At 36.0% G+C, this 21,852-nt stretch overlaps 3 protein-coding genes across 10 annotated transcripts in view; all 3 read right to left on the reverse strand.

The window, feature by feature from the left end:
* Positions 1-550: 550 nt before the first annotated feature.
* On the reverse strand, positions 551-3,260 carry LOC121734300. Its single transcript, XM_042124826.1, has 4 exons — positions 3,102-3,260; positions 2,650-3,031; positions 2,004-2,216; positions 551-1,903 (listed from the first exon to the last, which is right to left on the reverse strand). The coding sequence occupies exons 1-4, from the start codon at positions 3,123-3,125 to the stop codon at positions 588-590; spliced, it is 1,935 nt and encodes a 644-aa protein (XP_041980760.1). The 5' UTR covers positions 3,126-3,260; the 3' UTR covers positions 551-587.
* Positions 3,261-5,808: 2,548 nt separating this feature from the next.
* On the reverse strand, positions 5,809-11,376 carry LOC121734244. 4 transcript variants are annotated; one of them, XM_042124722.1, is made up of 7 exons: positions 11,210-11,376; positions 10,153-11,103; positions 9,087-9,981; positions 7,907-9,000; positions 7,690-7,801; positions 7,472-7,599; positions 5,809-7,399 (listed from the first exon to the last, which is right to left on the reverse strand). In XM_042124722.1, the coding sequence occupies exons 1-7, from the start codon at positions 11,289-11,291 to the stop codon at positions 5,862-5,864; spliced, it is 4,800 nt and encodes a 1,599-aa protein (XP_041980656.1). In that variant the 5' UTR covers positions 11,292-11,376; the 3' UTR covers positions 5,809-5,861. The 4 variants fall into 4 exon arrangements, 3 of the variants coding, with proteins under 3 accessions (XP_041980656.1, XP_041980655.1, XP_041980657.1); XM_042124721.1 differs by having other exon boundaries at positions 7,460-7,599; XM_042124723.1 differs by lacking the exon at positions 7,472-7,599 and having other exon boundaries at positions 7,247-7,399.
* Positions 11,377-13,592: 2,216 nt separating this feature from the next.
* LOC121734165 (ral GTPase-activating protein subunit beta) overlaps positions 13,593-21,852 on the reverse strand; it is a 28,997-nt gene continuing 20,737 nt past the window's right edge. For all 5 annotated transcript variants that reach the window (XM_042124606.1, XM_042124604.1, XM_042124603.1 and 2 more), the window contains 5 exons: positions 16,624-16,751; positions 15,760-15,926; positions 15,228-15,314; positions 14,566-14,785; positions 13,593-14,081 (listed from right to left, as the gene is read on the reverse strand). In XM_042124606.1, the coding sequence (XP_041980540.1) occupies positions 13,970-14,081; positions 14,566-14,785; positions 15,228-15,314; positions 15,760-15,926; positions 16,624-16,751 (714 nt within the window). In that variant the 3' untranslated portion in view covers positions 13,593-13,969. The remainder of the gene's footprint in view (positions 14,082-14,565; positions 14,786-15,227; positions 15,315-15,759; positions 15,927-16,623; positions 16,752-21,852) is intronic.

Genomic DNA, 21,852 nt, shown 5'->3' on the forward strand with positions numbered 1-21,852 from the left:
CGTTTCATTGTGGAAGTCGGCGTCCACAATAAAGTGACGTTCGGAATTATATTAAAAGCGCACATTGGAAATGGAATGTGCTGTAGTCAATTTTTAGTTCTCTAAAACAGGCACACTATTGGTAAATATTGTACAAATGCCCGGACTACCCTCTCCAGTACACATGCGCCTACTGATTTTAAACTTTTTTTAAGGCCATCCTAATATTATAATTGCAAAAGTAAGTCCCGGGAAAGGGCATATTATGTACATTTTGTCCCGGAAAAATGTACGGTTCCCGCGCGAGAAGACTATTTTGGCGTAACGGAGTTGCAGACTCTAGTACTTGATAAAAAGCAACCGCATTTGTATACGCAACTGATAAGTTGTCACAAATGCGGTTGCTTTTAGTCATCTTGCCACCTTTTGGCTTTTGCCTAAAAAAAGTTTGTCAACCCCTGCTTTGCCTAGTTATGTTAACATGATGCTCTAAGTTACAAACATGTGGATAGCAATAACAATAAAACTATTTACATTTATGAATATAATGATCATAAGTTGATCTATTTAAATTTATTTCTAGTTAAATATCACAATTGCTTACAAATTCACGTTTCATTTTCGTCATCAGAGTAAAATAGATTAAGTGCAAAAGAAGACTGATCAACAGTCTGATCTGCACTCTTAGTCCAAACCTCCTGCAGCCCACAATCTATTTCTTCATTCTCAAAAATCTCTGTTATCTCTTTCTCGCTAAACTTTGTATCTTTTCTCGACCAGCCACCTTCTATTTTATAATCTGGCGGCATTTTTCTCAGTTTTGACAAAACATTGGCAATATTCTCAATGGATGATACTTCAAATTCTTTTGTCTCGGTTCTGTAACTCTGCGCCCACTCGTCGAGACATTGAGCGGCGTCATTCTCTAAAAATGTGTCCAAATGCTCGGGAAATATTGTATGACACGATATATCTCCGAGTGAGTTTAGGAGGAGAATGTTATACTTCTCTCCTTGCTCCATAGGCAGAGTACCAGTTATAGCTGTGCGGAGCCTCAGATCGATTGGATTGTAAAGATCACAGCAGAGCATCTTCTCTCTCGCTTCATTGAAAGCGTCGAGTATACTCGGAGGGCGATACGGTATAGTCATTCCACCCGTTTCAGTATCATTTAGAGCTCTATCGTTGTAGTTTGGTATGAGACACATATCCTCACACCATTGGCTCCCGAGACAGATCAAATCTTTGATGTATTCAAAGTTACAGTACGACATGTAAGTAGGGACAACCTCCATACCGTGCGTCCATCGTTGCACAACTTTCATTTTACCATTCTGTTGATATCTCAGATCCATCTTGAATAGATGGTGATCGGTTGCAAAATACAAATAGTGTGAGCCTTCAAAATGCCTCGCTACGCTTATCTCATTGCATGTTATCTCGTCCATAACATGTTTTAACTCTTTATAAACGCCGACACAATTATTAGCTCTTTTGTCGTATATTGCAATCGATTTTTTTGTCACATGAGTGTACATTCCTCTTCCAGCTCCCATCACAGAGTTCCAATTATTGAATAGGGAAGTCAGTTTAGCACTTAACTGTACACTCCGGGCTTTCATCCTATCGAGATTTACGATAGCGAGTTTGTAATCTAATGTGGTTACATACAAAATATTCTTGTGATGATCATCAAAATTAACACTCGTATAAGGTAGTTCGGACTGTATAATTTTCATTTTCTCAAACTGAAATTCTTCACCATTAGCAACAAGTTTTAGAATATAAACTTTGTTTCTAGTTCTTAGCACAACTATGTTATTAGATGAAATAGTTTCCAAAATATGTTCATCATCATCACACTGAAATGTAGCTGTTGAGTCTGATTTTATGAATACTTCATCCTTGTTAAATTGGGACAAATCTAGAAAAAAGAGCATTAATACAAAACTAAAATACACTGTTTGGCGAATCTAACAAAAATTTAAGTTTAACTGAAAACCATAACAGCATGCAATACTTACAAACACAGTTCAATTCACTATAAAGTAGGTAGTCAATCCAATCTAAGCACACCAGTTGCAAGTTTCCATTACCAGCGTAGTACCAGTTGTATGTGCTATCAAAGTATGGATCAGGTCGGCTTTCAAAATGTGCTGCCATATCCACCAACAGCTTTGGACATCTAACTACTTCCCCATTCAAGTCTTCAAACTTTTCAATCACATTGTATTTACCTGTAATGTAAATAATGAGTAACAAAATATGCTTTATTTCATCAAGCCCCTTATGGTCACCGGTGACCGAGACACAATAGAAATTCTATTGTGTCTCGTTTTTACATGATTTACGGGTTAAAAAAAAACTTCTTTTATTACACAGTAGTCAATACTAACATTTAACTGTTATAATGTTTAAAAATTCTGGCTGCTTCCTGTGAATTTGTAAGTTCAAGCAAAATAGAAAATGTAAAAAACAAAAAGACAAACATTTTTTACAATCAAAAGTACCTGTGTCCTCGAAGATCTACTCTTTATAATATACAAGATTTTGTGAGAATTGATCTAGTACTTTCAAATCATATTCGATTCATGTAAAACTTATCTCTTTATAACATTAATAAAGACAGCAAATCTTGTGTTGATGAACCTAATAAAAGAATTTACTTACTAGCCGTAATTTTCAGTGTCTTGTACATAGTTTTCCAGTCTAGCTTCTCTTTCATGTATTTCGTAACGGGATCACATTTATCGATGTGCCGTAAGCTCGTAATGTATTTTGGCGGGTAGCTTTTGTAGGGAAATCTTTCAAAATAATCAAAGTTAAGTTGACCATTCCAATCTTCGCCGAAAGCATTGAGAGGGTATCCGGGAACAACGTTGTGGAAACTCAGTAAGTATTGTTTATTTGTGCGACGCTGCCGTAGATTTTGATAGTAGAATTGATACGCCTTTGGATTCCTCTGTTGCACGTCGTCTAATATCTTATGCACTGGAGCGGTGTTGTCTATCGAATCCGCTTTGAGTTCAGTGATATCATGCGCCTTTCTTTTCTATAATTAAGTTAAATATTATTTAAAATACGTATCTAAACCGCTCGAGTAATAAAATAACTTTATTTACCTTTCCCGCTTTCTTTGAAGCCATCTTTCAATTCATATACTTATATAGCAGTATATAATATTTCAATGAGTAATTGAGATTATAGCGATTATATTTTAACATTTACTTAAGCAAGGGATATAGTTTAATATAACCAAGTTATAAGTAAACACTTAAACATTATTAGTAAAAACATAAAAGCAATGAAATTTTAAAATTCGAGAGAACGTCATACACACGTGCGCGAAAAATTGAAGTTTGAACATATGATTTTGACAGTTGTCACTTGTCAGTTTGACATGTTATGACAATCTTTTTTTTGAAGATGTTGCCACCCAAAGGCTGGCCTCACAAAGCCGGAACGGGTATTGTCCATTTTTTTTTTATTTTGCTCATTACAAAAACATTTCGAGGAATAAGGCCAGTGATAGTTTTTCTGTATATAAACGAAAAAAATACCCATTAGTTACTACTTACTTATATTTTTGAACAAATATGTTTAACCTTTGTTTGACCTTCAATGGCGTTAAATGAGCAATAAATTCGACCAACATTACGTTTCGAACTTTTGGTAAGCTTCTCGTATCAGCTTTCACATAATGAGAACTTGCATTTGACGAACCAGCCATTGTAAATAAGATTGAAAGGAAAAAAACATACTGCAGAGGTCAATTATTGACCGCCGATGATGACGTTAGAGCGAAACTTTAAAAATTTATTGAGAAAAAACTAGCCAACGAATTTCAAAATTATTTTATTTATATTCTTAAAATACCCTATTTTAACGAAAAAAAAAATATAAAAAGTACATGTGATTTTTTTTTGGACAATGCCCATTTCATAATCGGAAATTCATCAGTACGCTCCACACACATTGAGCCAGCCTCACGTTCCACTTGATGTTAAAAACGATTCAAACGCTCAAAATAGGAGGCATGTAGAAGAAAATAATACAAGGGGCAATAGCAGGCATTTTGATCTTTTTGATCGTTTTTAACGTCAAGTGGAACGCGGTACACCTAGCCAAGGCCCACCCATAAAGTTAATATTAGCGGAATAGAGCAACAATCTCGAGCTGTCAAACGAAACCGAAATTGGTTTCATCTGTGTGTAAAAATATGTGTAAGTAATACGTATAGACTTACACAAGCATGATTGAAGTTGAACATGATTTCTATGAGATTAAATTGTCAACGTGCGGCACGTGCCGACTGGACGTAAAAAAAAAAAGAGTGCTGCTGTCATGTACCACACGTCTCTTTTTACCACGCAGTGTTACTGATAGTGACATCTCTCTTGCTCAGGCCTTTGTTTCTCTATTCCGCTAATGGGCCCACCCATAAAGTTAATATAATAGAGCATAGAGTCTCTATAGTCTGTCAAAAAAGTGAAGAAATTAAAAAGTGGCAACATCGTAGTGGCATCCCTTTTTTCTTAGATTGAGTTGAAAGGGATGACACTGCGATGTTTTTCTTCACTTTTTTGACAGACTATAATATATCTTAGCCCGGGCGCGCACTAGCGGCCAGTAAAGTATGGTGTGGCCGCAGGTCGCGTTGCAGCCTGGTGCGCGTCGTCTATGGCGGCTTCATACCAATGAATAAGGAAACAGATGGAAGCGACATAACTACAATAAAGTGTGGCCGGCGCCATATTGCCAAGAACTAAACATGGCGGTATATAGTGATGGGACACTCGGTTGATATTTGTCGAGGACATCGATAAGTAAGATGTTATAAGTAAGCTAAGGTTAAAATCTTTTAAATAAATGATCAGATTCTTCACTTTATATTTTTTTCGATAAAAAAGTACATCACTAAACGTCAAATCTACTAATTTCTATGTTGATTAAATAATATCGAAAATCAAGCCATGTTATATTACTATTCTATCACAAATCTTATTAATTGTCTAATTATTAACTAAATTAGCACATACGAAGTCAAGCCATCGGTAAAATAACAAAAATTTTAATAAAAATATAAACGTACCGATCCATGGACAAACTTTTGACGGACTATAAATTAATTAAAAAAAAAGCAAATTAGTCGAAAAATTTAACCGATATATCGATATTTTTTCGCGATATATCGAGACCGATATTGATATTTTTTCGAATATCGATGTATCGATATATCGATATTTTCTTTCAATTTCGACATCCCTATAATACGACACTTTGACAGTTTATGTACCTCGGAGAACCGGAACATAAAATGGCGGACCGGCCACAGTATTTTGATTTGGTAGAGACCATTATGCCGCGTCCACTTATAAAAGTCAATGCTTCATACTAAGGTAATCGATGGCCGCCGCGTCCTGGCCGCTGCGGCTTAGCCGCAACTCGCAAGTGCGCGCCTGGGCTTTGACTTTAGCCCGGGCGCGCACTAGCGGCCAAGCCGCGGCGGCCATCGAAAGTATGGTGTGGCCGCAGGTCGCGTAGCGGCCAGGTGCGCGTCGTCTGTGGCGGTTTCATACGAAGGGTAGTACGAAGGTATCTATCTCGATGGCTGCCGCGGCTTGCCGCTTGGCCGCTAGTGCGCGCCCGGGTTAAGAGTAATAGACCATAGATCTATATAGTATATACCTCAAAGATATTTTAATGTAGTAAAATATCTTTGATATACCTTAAAATTTTCACCACTAGATGGCAATCAACAGATAAAAACTAGCAACTTTTGATTTTTTTATTATTAATAATAATTTATGAATTATAAACCAGAAAATTTATAGTAATAAATAAAACATGTACAAGATAAGATAATCAACAATTTTGAATAGTTAAAAGCGGGCTTGAATATCTGGGAACGTCAATGCGACGAATACGGTCAATACCAAAATGAAGTAGACAGACATTAAAATATCTCGCTTCAGTTTCAGATGTTGATCTACAAAAGCTGTTCTAGTGCTATCCCAATTAACATTTTTAGTCGAATTTGGTCTTATTTTCTTAACAGAATGTATGACTTCTGTAGCAGTTGAAGCCTCAACTGCTTTATTTAGGAATGTTGATGAAGTAGACACAGAAACACTATTGTCAGTGATGGTTACGGGTAAAAGTCGAGACGGCACATCAGTACAACGCTTTACAGTTTCTTCTTGTTCTTTTATCCAGGCTGATACTTCTTTATCTTCAGTTTTTCCAGAATTCATACTTCCATTTGTTGTGTTTTTATCAGCGTGGATGAGTTTATTCTCATTAGCATCAAATTCATCATTAACAAAATAGGAATGGATACTCGGTTGGGATTCGCACTTTTTCAGTAGACCCAATTCGGATAATATTTTGTTGTCATCGTTCTTTAATCTATCTCCCGTTGCTTGTTTCAGGATTTGTTCAAGACTAATGTTTGCATGATATGTTGATATAGTTTTAATTTCGTTTATCAATTCCACTAGAATATCCATAGATGTGCTTCTATCACAGGATAGAGAAGTAAAAACGCTATCAGTATTGTCTACACTATTTTCAATCGAATTTATTATTTGTAACTGAGAGACATTAGAAATATCATTCAAAACCGAATCTGTCCTACTCTGTATCATGTTTTCTGATATCGGTTCTTCGTGGTTTTCATTTGATACTTTACCAACGTCATGAAAAATATCAACGCTAGTTTTTGTCAAGAAACCTTTGCATATCGATTTATGGCAAGTATCAGGGGCATATTTATTTAACGTTTTGCCAGATTTGCAATATTTTATAGAATGCATCGCAGGAAAGTAATGCAATGAAAGCGTTTGTGGGGTCCAATCAATGCTGCTTTTCGTAAAGGTTTGAAAAGAGAGTTTAGGTACGATGTCCAATGTTTTTATGTCTTGTGACAATGAAGACTTAAGCATCAGAGAGCCAGTATCTCCAGATTGTAGGACAAACATTTGTTGAAATGAACGATTCGGAGACAATGTTTTTAACACTGTCTGGTCAATAATAGTTTGACTATTTACCGGGCCCGGTCTCTTCTCTAGTCTAGTAAGAGAACATGAATTATGTCCCTGTGATTTGAGGAAGTTATGTTTTTTGTGAAAAATTCTTGAATTGGCGACAGTAATATTTCGAGTGAAAATATTCGCTACGGCTGTACTAATGTTTCCATCTTCAAATACATCTATTTTATAATCAGATCCATATACGATTTCATCTGATTTTGACTGATTCAAATGCGTTGAAATAACGTTTGTCGATTTGAGCGGACTTAAAACTTCATTATCTTCGTTGTTGGCTAATAGAGGTTTTTGAACATTAACATCAACTGATTCATTTGCTTCAATTGTAAGTTTGCTTTGATCAGTATCCTCTTTCTTAGATTCTGGAATAGCTAGAACAAAAAATTAATTGCAATGTCTGTAATAAAAACATGTAATAATACAATACTGACTATTTATATCACCGGAATTATCTTGTTCTTTTATCACCGAAATAGTAGGTTTCTGTAACTTTTTAAACTCTTTACGCTTTCGTGAATGTGGTTCCAAATTGAATTTGACACGATTTTTAATTTCCGCTATATTTTTCTTCCTAAAATTACATAATATGGGATTGGAAAATAGCATTTAAAAATTTTCTGGGAATTCATTGATGTAAACAAATAAATAAAAGCCAACTTACAAGGAACCTGAAGCGTTAAGATCATTATTAATTTTGATCTGCAACTTATTTTCAGATTTAAGACGTTTTCTTTCGAAACTATTGCTGAGTGGTGATTTGGATTCTGCTTCTTCTGAAACGTGTGAAGGATTTATTGTTAAGAATTATTATACTTTCATATAGAAGAGCTAGTTAAGTTTTTATAAAAATAATTAAACTTTAATTCACCTTTACGCACCTTGTGTTCTTGGGCTTGCTTTTACAAGAGTAGAGTTTGAAAGTGGTGGTGGTGTTTTATTTTGCGATATTATATTTTTAATTCTTTGTGGTATCAGCGACGCGTTTCTTTGAGGCCTAGTAGTAGCAGATAGCGTCGTATTGGGTATCTTGACTCCTTTATTATTTAAAGCAAAATGCGTCTTTTTGGGCTGCGCTAGGGCATCCAACCTGGGACGCCAAAGTACTCTCTCCTTACTTGATTCTTTTGCTTCGGTACTTTCTGTAATATTTTGGTCATTCTCTTTTTTTTTAATTTCTGGTTGTTTTGGTTGTAGTTTTTCAGTAGTTTGAGTCTTCACTGTAGACATGTTTCCTTTGCAAATGTTATTATTTTCTTTCATCACATCTTCTGATTTTACTATTTTAGAAGAAGATAAAGCTGGCACCTTCCTTCTGCTCTCCTTTACTGTTTCACGGGTATTTTTTTTAGTTTGCCTTACAGTTTCACATGTATTATTCGGGACGTTTGTAACTTTGTCAGTTTTGAGATTCATTCCTTTTACATAATCAATCTTATATAAGAGTTCTGAAATAGCTTTTAAAGTATCTTTTGGCTGCTGATCGTCATTTTTTCGAGGATTTCGAACGGATTTATCATATTTTTCTGTCTGTTTTTTGGGCGGTAAAGAAACTTTTGGCATATGAGCGACTATTTCTATTTTTCTTTTGTTATTGTTAGTTGATTGTCTCCAAGGTATTTTTTCTAAATTGTAATGGCTATGTTGAGTTGTTGATGTTTCTTCTGTTGTGTTTAGTTTATGACCATCACCGATCGCCGAGATAGACTCAATATTATTTTGCATAATTACAGTTTCAGTACAATTTGTAGTAAATCTTTTTTCTATTTCTTTGTTATCAGAATTATCTATCTTCGTTAGCTCTTTTATAAAAGTATACAGTTTGTCAATATTATTTTTACACTCTTTTGATAGCGAAGATTTTGAAGATTCGGATAGACTTTCGATCGGTGTATTAACGGGTGGTTTGTTTAGATTATATTTTGATAGATCAGCTATATTTTTGTTGTGATTATTATATTCTGCTTGCGAGTATCTGAAAATAATATTGTTATTTATTTTAGACAGAATAAACTAGCTTACGAGTACTTACGAAAAAGGTTTAAGTCCCTAACTACGTACAATTCATTTCGAACAAGTTTTGCTAGCTCATCTTCCTGTTGGGAATCAATTGTAAAAAAATTGTTTTCTTTATTTGCACTGTCTTCACTTGTGATCTTTTGTGAATTATTTTTCTCATTCTTGAAGTCCTGTGGGCTCACTAAAGGTTCCATAAATTGGGAAAATTGCCTGATGGTGATTGGACTACTCGAGTCCGAACAAAACGGCTTCATGTTTTCCATATAACTTTTTGTATGTTTTACGGCAGTAAATTTATTTTTTCTCTTTTTATACCGCTTTTTATTTTCCTTATCTTCAAAGGAAGAAAAAGATTTGCCAGTAAGTATTAGTTTGGTTTCCGAGTTTAAAGCTTGACCTGCATTTTCTTTAATTTTTTTTATTTTTTGTCGTCGCTCCCTGATTTTCAGTAATCTTTTTCTCTTCTTTTCATCTAATTCATGCGAATTATTTTCGTACGGTGATTTTATTTTAACAATAGTAGGCGATGACTTCTTTTTTATTTTTAAATTTCCATCAGTCTTGATATTTAAATATAGTTTTGAATTTACTTGTTGAACAGAGCAACCTAAAGAAATAGATGTAGCTGAATGATTTTCTACGTCTCGTTTATCGGTTGAAGGAAAGCTTACGTCTGACGATAGGGTAGCTATTGATTCTAAATAACTTCCTATGCTTTCTTTACAGACAATAAAATTAAGCTCTGATTTAAAAGAGTCATCGTCATTGACAATAAGGTTATCGTCGCAATTTTGAATGTCAGTCCCACAATTTTGTTCTATGCCTATTTCTTGCTTTTCTTCGCATTCATAGTTTTCTTCAATAACTTTAATTTCTTCTTTTTTAAAGTTATTTTCATTTGGTTGATATTTTATAGCAAGTAAATTATTGTTTGTTTCTGAAAAATTTATTACAATTAATACTTAATTAAAAATCTTTCTTATTATAAAATAGTTATTGTTGCAGGGCAATGATATTCTATGTTACTAATTAGAAACTCATTGTTGCAGGGTGTAAATTGTATAGTTGTAGTCAGCTAATAAAATCTACCAAAATAAACTGCACGTACCTGTTTTTTCATTATTGAGCAAATTTAAATTTTGTATTGATACTGAAACATTAAAGATTCCGCAACTTAACGTTAAAATGGGATATCTGAGATCTGACGTAATAATTTTGTGAGAAATTTTGTCTCTGCGGATGCAATTATTTTCTGTACCATTTTTTATGAAATTGACTATTGTAAGGTCTTTGATTGAAACTACAGGATCTTTTAATACTTTCGGAACATCAATAACGACTTTTTTCCGCAGTATGTTATTCAAAACTTTTGTATTGATTTCTGATCTACCAGTTATTATGTCGCTTAACGCTTTATGCATTTTTATATCTTTATGCTCTTCATATGGAACGATCAAAAGCTGGGACATTATCTTATTATTGACTGTTTTCTCTCTTTTTTTCTTTTCAAATTTATTTCTTTCTGCTTTAGCACACAATACCTCCGTACTTTCTATCCACTTCCGCTTGGTTCTCTCGCTCAGATATTCACCATTGCTTATACGTTTCAGCTCTTCAATAGTATACTGCACATGTGATATAAGGTTATCCATATAACATACGTAATTGTCATTTTTCTGGTTGGAGCATAATATATCCATTAACGAAGTCGACAAAAGGGAACCGAAGCTATTGAAAAAGTATGGTCTTTCAAATGGATGTGTCAAGTCGGCAATGAATCCTGATGGTTTGATTTTCATTTGATTCTGTTTATGGCACAGCGGTGTATCGACGCTAGGTATGTTGTTTATAAAGTCGAGCGCCTCGCTGTTAATCAAACATAACTCGTTGAGATCTTCCTTCGTGTAAGATTCGCTAATCTCTGAACATTCTGATTCGCTGTCTTCTTCGTAGACTATCGTTTCAACGTACTGATTGGGTGGTCTGGGCTTTGGAGTGACGTCCGTTGCATTTTCTTCTACATTGCTCTCGTAAAGAATTACAACATCTCCTTTTGCGTCTGCAACAAAACTGTTTAGTGTCCTGGCTAACTTTATCATATAGCTTTTTATGTCTACCCAATAGCACATAGGATTTTACTATTAACTACTAAATAATTTACTTACAGGTTAGGCTCCGGCTCTTACATTTCTCTACTTGGGTGTCCCCCGACGCTTCCTTCACCTCTTGCGGCTGTTCCACTAACATATTACGGTCCCTAATTACTTTAATTGCATTACATTTGTAAAAACGTCTAAAATAAATAATTTTGTTACAAAATAATCCGTCTAGAAAATCGCTTATGACAACATTGACAATAGGTACTGTCAATTTCAAATTTTGACCAGGGTATTTTTAAATTATTGCAAAGAGGTTTTTAAAAGTAGAGCCTAGAGAACAGTGAACATCACTGACCTCCATTATACAAGTACGCTGTATAATGGAGGTCAGTGGTGAACATACACTTTTTTCAACAGGAGGGACAAAAGGGTTCCGTGGTGCAGCTCTCGGGATTCCGTTCTGCAAATATTTTTTTATCTAATATATAAAATTCTCGTGTCACAGTGTTTGTGCGCGAACTGCTCCAAAACTCCTCCAAAACTCAACCGATCATGAAATTTTGTATTCGCTAGGCCTGTTTTATCAACTTTTTATAATATAAAAAGTAGATTATTTTTAGTATCAATATTATTGATAGATACTAGAAAACAATGTTTGCCGGGTCAGCTAGTATATTTTGTATAATATTTAGTTTTATTTTTAGGGTTCCGTACCCAAAGGGAGACTTCGATGTCTGTCCGTCTGTCTGTCTCCAGGATGTAACTCAAGAACCGCTATAGCTAGACTTCTGAACTTTTCACAGTCTATGTGTTTCTGGTTGGTTTCTGGTGCCACCATAACAACAAATACTAAAAACTCCTCTTACGGGGCTCCCATACAACAAACGTATTTTTTTGGTCTTTTTGGCTCGTAATCCATAATGGCAAGTGGCAACATATTATATACACACTTCATTTCATAAAATCCTCAATTATTATATGTGTACTTTTGTATTAAATAAAAAAAAAAATTAAAATAAATAATTAAGGGGGCTCTCATACAAAAAACACAATTTTTTCCTAATTTCGCTCTATAACGGTACGGAACCCTTCGTGCGCGAGCCCGACTCACACTTACTTTGCCAATTTTTCAAATATATATATATATATAAACGGATTTCCAATTGTATTAGTGAAGCTATAACTCGATTAATGGCTGAGATTCTGCAAATTTTAGTCTTAAAATGATCCTTGAAGTCCAGGGAAGGTTTTTAAGTGACACGAAGTTCACCGGGACAGCTAGTTACCGTATGTATACAATGTTAGTCACCGAACTCCTCCGAAACGGCTTTACTGATTTTTACCAAATTTTATATGCATATTCAGTAGGTCTGAGAATCGGCTACTGGGTACTTTTAATATTGATAAGTGCATTTGTTCAATAAATAATAGTAAATTATTACAACTCGAGAGTCGAGACCGACGGCGACCATTTTTTGTGCGACGGGATTGCCATGGTGACGTACTTATTTAGTCACTTCAATAAAATAATATGGGCGAAATCAATGATGTTTTTTATAATAAAACTAGCTGTTGCCCGCAACTTCGTCCGCGTGAATGTATGTTATTATAATCGAGATTTAGAATATTGAACACCCATCTACGACTATTTTATTTTTAATTTAGGTAAGTACATCAAAGACCCAGGAAACTTGAACCACATATACTCAACGTTTCGAAAAATCCTTTCTTCGAAGACCGCTTGGCGTGGACAGGGAATGAGGGTCACAGGACAGGGGAACATGTGACGGAGATAGAGGATACACTACAGAGGACGCGATTTACTGTAGGCATCTATCCCTCTTTAACCTACCTCTTACTCTCAGATTCCTAACCTACAATTAAACCAGAACAAAATAACGCTTGAAGTTGTTTACTTACTTACCCAAAGGGCAATTTGCAGACTTACATGTGTGAAAAAACCTTAGGTTTGGGTGTAAAGTGTAAAAATCGTAAGATTAAAGGACAACTTTTGAGATTAAATATAAAAAGATATGTTATCATAAACTATATATTTCGCATAAATAAATCATTGTGCTAATAAAGGAATGTTATATTAAGTACATTATTCAGTCTTATTATATTAAATCTCTATAAATAACTTACAGTTACAATAAATACTTCATTACATATTATTACGATTAGTTAGATTTCTTTCGCTGCGTTTTAAATATTGCTTAACAATTAAGACGAATCTAAATATATACTGTTGCATGGGCGTACCCAGGTAGGGGCAGGGAGCAGCTGCCCCCCAGAAGATAAAATAAACGTCAATTTTCCTGGCAATTGGGAATTAAAAACGTGTTACCTACACTGCACAAAATGAAGTGTTGGAAACGAAATATATTTTCAGTCAGATTAATAAAAGTCAATTTTCATGATTTTTTGTTTCAATATACCAGACCGACCACCTTCTCGAAACAGGTAAGCTTGCCCCCCCCCCCCCCCCCCCCCAGCTAAAATCCTGGATACGCCCATTTACTGTTGTTATGCTAAGCCTGCAGGAAATCTGACAAGAAGTTTAGACTCTAGGCTACTCTAGAGTCTCCTAAAGTGTTAAAGTCTCTAGAGAGTGTCAAAAAAACAAAACTTACATACCTACATTCGAAAATCATAATTCTTCTTTTAGTGTAGTCAGTAATACATTGTAATACACTGAGAGATATTATGGAGTATTTCTCTCAAGGTTCAAACTTGTAACTAACTTCAGAGTATTATGCCTTCTCTTTCATAGTATATAAGAAGAACGAGAGAGATAACAATACGTTCATCATACTATTCTGTGCTCTATGGTGCTCGGAACAAGGACTCTAGTAGTTGTGGCTCAGTGAGGTCCTTCTTGAATTGCTGCGCGATCTCCTGTATCATGTGACGCCGGCGCACATGCGGCGGCTGGTACCTGCGAAACAGATGTTTGGTCAAAACATAGTTTGCTAATACAAAGATTCGTGTTTGTTTGCGATATTGCGGTAAAATTTCGTATTCGAACCACGTAACGTGGCCACATAAAAAGAGTTCAATACGTCGCGACGATCAACTCAACGCAGTAAAAGAAGATTGAAGAGGACTAAGTTAATGTAAGTAAGGAGATTAAAGTTGCGAGTCCCAAGTGCGAGTGTCGGTCTGATCTTTGTTTGGGTATTATAATTTACAATGTCGTTTAAATTAGCTTCGGAGCGGTAAATTTTCTAATCGTCGTACGGCTGGATTATCATGTATCTAGAGATAGTAATAAAACAGGCGTTTTGAAGATATTATCTATTGTATAAGAAATTTTTGACATGCCTGTTGTTGTCACAAATTACACAATCTCCCTGCGGAATTAGAATTAAACTCCAGATGCACCTGAATAAAATAGAAAAAAAAACTGCAGATTTACTTACAGGTCGGTATGCAGGCGCGTGCGTCTCGCCAGGTGACGCGCGGCGCGGCGCAGGCAGTCGGGCAGCAGGCGCGGCGCCACGAGCGCGCCGTCCGCGAGCACGCCGGCGGCGGGCGGGGCGCGCACGCGAACGAGCCCGCCCCGCACCGCGTGCGCGCACAACACGTGCACCTCGCCGCGCCGCCACGGCTGGCCCGTCTCGCAGTATTGCAGCAGGTCGTCTACAATACAACACAATGTTAAGTAACAAAAGGGTTGCGTACAACTTTTTTAATACGTTAATAAATAGAGTAATAATTCCTAAACCTGTATACCATAATAAATAGTGCTCATAAATATAACAGATAGACTAAAAATGACAAAGGCTCCAATGAGGGTTTTCGATATTGTATTTACCGCTAGAGGTCAGACTCGCACGAAGCGCCGCCTGGTGGATTAGTGTTTTAGAAACTGTCAAGAAGATATTTCCGACCATTTCCTACTTCCCCCACTAGGCGGGCTATGCATCAAGAGGGTCTTCCGCGTCGATTGTTCTTTCAAACAGTTTTCATATTATGTTACGAACTTAAAATCTCTCATTACCAGATGTTGACGAAGACAAAGTAAGTACTAAGTACTGTGACTTATGTGACTTATTATGTGACTTATAGGCCAAAAACTTACCTATCGGTAGATTCAAGTGATCTTCAAAATCTTCCAGCCAAATAATGAGTATCTTTGGTGTGAAATCTCTGTTCCTTCTGCCGCTTCCTGCAACAACAATATGTTAAACGTCAAGTTATCATATATTACTCGATCTATCGTAAGTCTCAACACGAAGATTACATTTACAAGAATTTCTGGTGCATTTTTGTGTATATTATGTAACAAATGATATGTCGAGGCAAAGAGCGCGATCAAAAATTAAGCCTCTTCGGTGCTGTTTGAGGACATGGGAAATGTTTTTCTTTTAAAAATACATGTTACCTAGTTTTGAAATTTTCTTTTACCCTATAATGAATATCAGTGACGGTCAACGGATTAACCCTTAACTAAGCACTTGCCTAGGGCATCATCTCTGAGGAGGTACCAACAGAGTAAAGGTTCAAAGACCGATTCCAGTTAACATACGGATAGGGGGGCCCACAGGCATGGATTGCTTAGAGCATCAAGTTGTCTTAAATCTTAATCCGTCACTGATGAATATAAACTGTACCAGTGAGCTTGTCCAACTCCAGCGAAAGCGCGCGCGACTTGTCGGCGAGCGGCGCGCGGCGGTCGGGACGCTCGCACTCGCTGACGCTGCGCTCGTACGACGCCGCCCCCGACCCGCCCCCCGACCCGCCGCTAGACACGTCCCAGCAGGAGCCCTTGTCGCCGCTCCTGTACAAAAAGTAAAGGCCTCAATTATCATACAGCGCATTATTTAGCTGACTTTAATTAATACGCGTGTATTTCAAGGTGGGTAACATTAGTATCAATTTTCTGTACAAAAAGTAAAGGTTCGCGCTCGAGTGGCATGTTCCGACCGCCGGCCGTCCGCCGCCAGAACACGTCGGGGAGGGGATACCCGCCCACTCGACACTGGAACGTGACGCTGCCTCCCGTTTGAGCTATTATGTCCTCGGGGCCAGATATTAAGTACGGCTTAACTGTTAGAGAAAATTACAATATCGACTTATTTTCAAATTTTGCTTTATTTTATTGACTTTAAAAGCGTATCTTTTAAGGTAGGTAAGATTAGTATCGATTTTGAAATAACAGATTTTCTGTTTTTATTTTTTATTTATAAGTTTCAAAAATGTGAAATACGTTATACCAAGATAGATTATACCAAATTTGTTTATTTTCAAAATAATATCTTTTACGGCTCGTTTAGACGTGTGCGTTTTCTGCTGTATCGTTTGAAAAATCACGCGAGCTGAATCCGCGCGCGCATACAACGCGTAGAAAACCCGTACGTCCGAACGCGCCCTTAAAGGGGGAATGGATAGATATAGCTAAGAGTAGGCACGCTAGCAGTCGCCCCGTTTTCTTCTTACCCCAATAAAAAAACTAACAGCGCATTCTTGAAACTCACTTGACAGAAAGACAGGAGCCGTCGACGTCCGACTTGAGGCTGTCGTTCTGGTCCTCCGACTCTGTCAGCTCGTGGCCGGACGGCACCACGAAGAATATCTCATCCGTTGAGTCCGACCAATACAACACCTGTTGGAGGAAAACAATTTATATAAGTTTATGACTATTTCCATAAAAACTACAGCACGACTACGTAAATTATACGCAAATAATTTTCATAATAATATTATAATAATTGTATTTGTACTCTATTCCAAATAATTTCTTCAAAGCTCAAGCTATAGCTATTTAAGTCGGGTATAATACTACTTACTTATTTCAATATCACGTTAAAAGAAATCAAAATTAGATAATATATTTTTAAGACATACACTTTGTATCATTTCTTTAGAATCTAAATATAAAAAAAAAACAAAGAAATTTGTGTTTCTTTTATTGTGCGGTTAAATCATTGTGATTAATTTGTAGCATTATAGCCACCTTTTTTGGTCTGATCAAAAATATGATTCAATTGGGTTTTGTTTACAATTTACATAATAAAGTGGGGTTAAAAATATTCATATGAATAATGATAACTGTTATGTCTATGCTGTATGTCTACGGTGGTATATGGGACACACAGAGACATAGACTACGGAGCAGTAGCAGGAGGGCACAAGTGAAAGACTCGAGAGCGTTGGACCAACTGTTTATTGAAAATAATATTTTACTTATTCTAAGCTCCGTTCATACGTCACATCTTACATACACGATTGCAACTCGCACGCGTCAGCATTCACACACTTACAAACAGGGTTCAAAGTACAGACCCCACAATATTCCCCCCCTTTTGAAAATTTTTTACATAATTATTAGTATCAAAATTACTAGCATAATACAAAAAAAATAAGTTCCTGAAAATTACACAAGTAATACAAGATTACACCATTAATTACAATTTTACATATTTTTTTAGAAAAAAAAATTACATTGATTTAAAATTAAATTTCTCTTTAATATTAAGCATTTTTATTCAATGTTTAATTAAGTATAAGTACATTAAAATTCCTTGTTACTCTACATTGCATAACGTTCGACAAAATCTGACGCAGAAATTACATTGTTGTTAATATTACAATAATCATTAATCACAATATAAAATGCTTTATAAAACAAGTCACATAATATTTTAACTTAAAATAGGGGAAATATTATTACTTATTACATTTTACATTTTTAAAGTATCATAGTATAATCTAAATAGTATATCAAGGTAAAAAGTGTAAAAACAAGGTGTAAACGTAAATTGTATACAATATAAGAATAAAATGCTTTAATAAAAATTGTCTTTTATTTAAAATTCCCATCAACTTATATTACGTTTTCACATATAAACGATCAATATAAGTTGTACTCATTAAAAATGTACAAGTTGTCTTACTGTTTGTACTGTATACTATATCATTGTTTTCATAAGCTATGACGCGGTACTCATATTACCTTCGCGGCGCTACCATTGTTATCGAACTTGAATTACGTGTTACTTTTAACGAATGATTAACTCTTGTTTTGATCTAAGTCAGTTGTCTTGAACCACAGTCACTTTAAACGAATGATTAACTCTTATTTTTGCTCTAACTCGGTTATCTTTAACCATAATTACATAAAAATTAATATTTTCGTACTTTTTAACATAACGCTTCGTTTGAAACTAAAATGAGCAATTTCCTTATACATTTAAAAATCTTACTGGCATTTTAACTTTCCTTCCAGACTTTGTAATTTTTTGATTATTACACTCTACGTTACTTTTTTCTATAATATCATTTTCTACAGAGGTATCTTGTTCTGCAATATTTTTATCTAATAAAATATATGCTGGCTTTAACCTATCTATCGAAACTGAAGTTACTCTATCCTCCAACTGAATTTTAAAAACTTTTTCTGACCTTTCAATTACTTTATATGGACCTTCATAAGGACAAACTAAGGATGTTTTATTTCTATCGATTCTTAAAAATACATGTGAACAATTTCTAAGGTCTGGATGAACAAAAAATGCTTTCGAACTATGACTTTTAACACTAATTGGCTTGTACTGTCTGATATTATTTTTAATATCCTGCAACACTAAATAAGGATCTGGAATTTCAGGACTTTCTACAAAAAATTCTCCTGGCAATCGTAGTGCACGGCCGTAAACCATCTGAGCTGCGCTCACACCTGTCTCACATTTAATGGCAGCCCGAAGCCCTAACATCACGCTAGGAAGTTCGTGGCTCCAATTTTTATTACCATTAAGCCGTGCCATCAAAGATGCCTTCAAGCTTCTATGCCACCTCTCAACAGCACCGTTGCTTTGAGGATGATATGGAGTTGTCCTAATCTTATGAATGCCTAGGTATGACATTAAACTAGAAAACAATTTACTCTCAAATTGCCTGCCCTGGTCACTAGTGAGTTTCACAGGACAGCCAAACCTACATATCCATTCTCTATATATTGCATTCGCTACCGTATCCGCCGAAATATCTTTTAAAGGATACGCTTCTGGCCACCCTGTGCCTCGATCAATTATCGTTAAGCAATACCTATAATCATCTACTGTGACCGGAAGTGGCCCGATTAGATCAATGTGAATATGATCGAATCTATTCGCTTGTGGAAAACTACCATAGCTAGAATTCGTATGCCTCGTTGTCTTAGACCTTTGACAATTCAAACAAGTCTTCGTCCACAAACCTATATCTCTATTCATATCTGGCCAAAAATATCTTTCTTTAATCATGCGGCGCGATGTTCGCAGACCCGGATGACTAAGACTATGTATACTACTAAATGCTGCTTTTCTATACGATTCTGTTAAATAAGGTCTAGCTATGTTGCTTGAAATTTCGCAATAAATATAATGATCGGAGTTCGGAATTGGCATCTTTTTGAATTTGAATTTAGGATTAGTAATAATATTCTGAAGTTCTGAATCATTACGTTGCTGTATAGCCAATTTTTCATAATCTATTGAACTTGAAGTGCATTCTATAGTTTCTATTCGAGATAATGCATCTGCTACAATATTATCTTGTCCACTAACATGTCGTATATCTGTAGTAAATTCACTTATAAAACTTAATTGCCTAATTCGTCTTGGACTTTCTTTCTTATTATTTTTACTTAATTTAGAAAATGCAAAAGTTAATGGTTTGTGATCGGTGAAAATTATCAAGTCACGACCTTCAAATAAACTTCTAAAATGTTCTACACCTAAAAATATAGCAAGTAACTCTCGGTCATAAGTGCTATAATTTTGTTGTGCCTGCGTTAACTTCCTACAAAAATAACCTAACGGGTTCCATTTACCGTCAACATGTTGTTGCAAAACTGCACCTACGCTGTTATTCGATGCGTCTGTAAAGAGTGCAAGCGGCACGTTGTTCGCAGGAAACGACAAAGTCGCTGCGTTCATGAGACCGTGTTTACACTCTAGGAATGCTTCTTCAGCATCCGGTGTCCAATGTATAGGAGTCTTATCGTTCTTTTTAGCTTTATGAATATAACTATTTAACTTATCTAAATATTCTATCGCTTTAGGTAAATGACTTCTGTAAAAATTGACCATGCCTAAAAATTTTCTTAACTCGCTAACATTTCGCGGTTTAGGGTAGTCGATAATTGCTTGTACTTTAGTTTTTAGTGGCCGAATCCCCGATGTTGAAACTTGGTATCCTAGAAATTCTACACTCGTAGCTTTAAAAGAACATTTCTCTAAATTAATTGTAATACCATATTCATTTAATCGACTAAATACCTGCTCTAAATGTTTTTCATGCTCCTCGTCACTAGAGGACGCTATAAGAATATCATCACAGTAACAGTATAAAAAATCTAGTCCCGATCGCGATAGCACGATATTAGACATGAAACGCTGGAATGTTTGCGCTGCGTTTTTCAAACCAAAGGTCATGCGCTCGAATTCATATAATCCGAAGGGCGTAATTATTGCTGTCTTACAAATATCCTCTGGATTAATTAAAATATTATGATAAGCCTTTTTTATATCGATCTTAGAAAACAATTTTTTTCCTGAAAGTAAATACGTAAAATCCTGCACACGGGGAATGGGATATCTGTCAGGTTTAGTTATTGCATTTAAAGCTCTATAGTCACCACAAGGGCGTACCTGTCCATCTTTTTTAGGAACTAAGTGAAGTGGGCTCGCCCAAGCAGATTTGGACGGCCTACATATGCCTGCTTCTAACATATTTTGAAATTCCTCCTTAGCGATTTTATAACGCTGTGGCGCTAACGGTCTAGGCTTACAAAAAACGGGTGGACCCTGCGTGTCAATATAATGATAAATAGAATGCTTTGGGGCCTCCTTAAATGACATCGGCTTAAGAATGTCCGGATATTTTTTTAAAATTTCGTAAACTGGATGGTTAATTTTTAATGTGGAAATCGTACTTTCACAATGGTTTACGATCGTTCCACGTACGGCCAAGTTAGTTATTTTATCTACTAAGCAGCGTCCATTAATATCTAAAATAAGTTTAAAATGATTTAAAAAATCTACGCCTAAAATTGGCTGCTTAACGTCACAAATTACGAATGACCATTTAAAAGATCTCTTCAATTTTAAATCTAAGGTAAGAATTTTAGTGCCATAAGTCTTAATTTTAGAACCATTCGCTGCGAAAAGCGAGTAATTAGAATTTAAATTTATGTCCAGTCTATTTTTTACTACACTCTTTGGTAAAACAGAAATACATGCTCCTGAATCTACTAAAAATTTTAAATTGGATATTCTATCACTTACAATTAGGCGGTGATCGGAAACTGCGCTGCCTCCCGCCACCGGCTGCAGCTCTGCTAGTTTTCCGGCCTCGGGACGGGGGCTTCTCTCTTGTTCTCCCAGCTGCATGGGGGCTCGCATCGGAAAGCTCGTCCTCGATACTTCCAGTGGTACGTGCACAGCCAACCTGGACTCCCTGGCGCTCGACGTGGTCTCGATTGTGTCCGCTCCCTTGCATAGTTCCCAGTCAGCCTGCTCCTGCTCCTGCTTCTGCTCCGGACTCCATCTCTTTGTGCTTCTAACTGGTTAATTTTCAGGTTCATTTTCGCGATCTCTGCTATTATGGCTGCTACCTCGAAGCTGGTTGACGATGGCTGCTGCTGACCACTTGCTACTTCGCCGATATTACAGGGCTGGTGAGTGTCCATGATTTTATCTGCTATTCCTGCTAATTCTTCTAGA

This window comes from Aricia agestis, chromosome 15 (assembly GCF_905147365.1).
Source record: "Aricia agestis chromosome 15, ilAriAges1.1, whole genome shotgun sequence".
Lineage (NCBI taxonomy): Eukaryota > Metazoa > Arthropoda > Insecta > Lepidoptera > Lycaenidae > Aricia > Aricia agestis.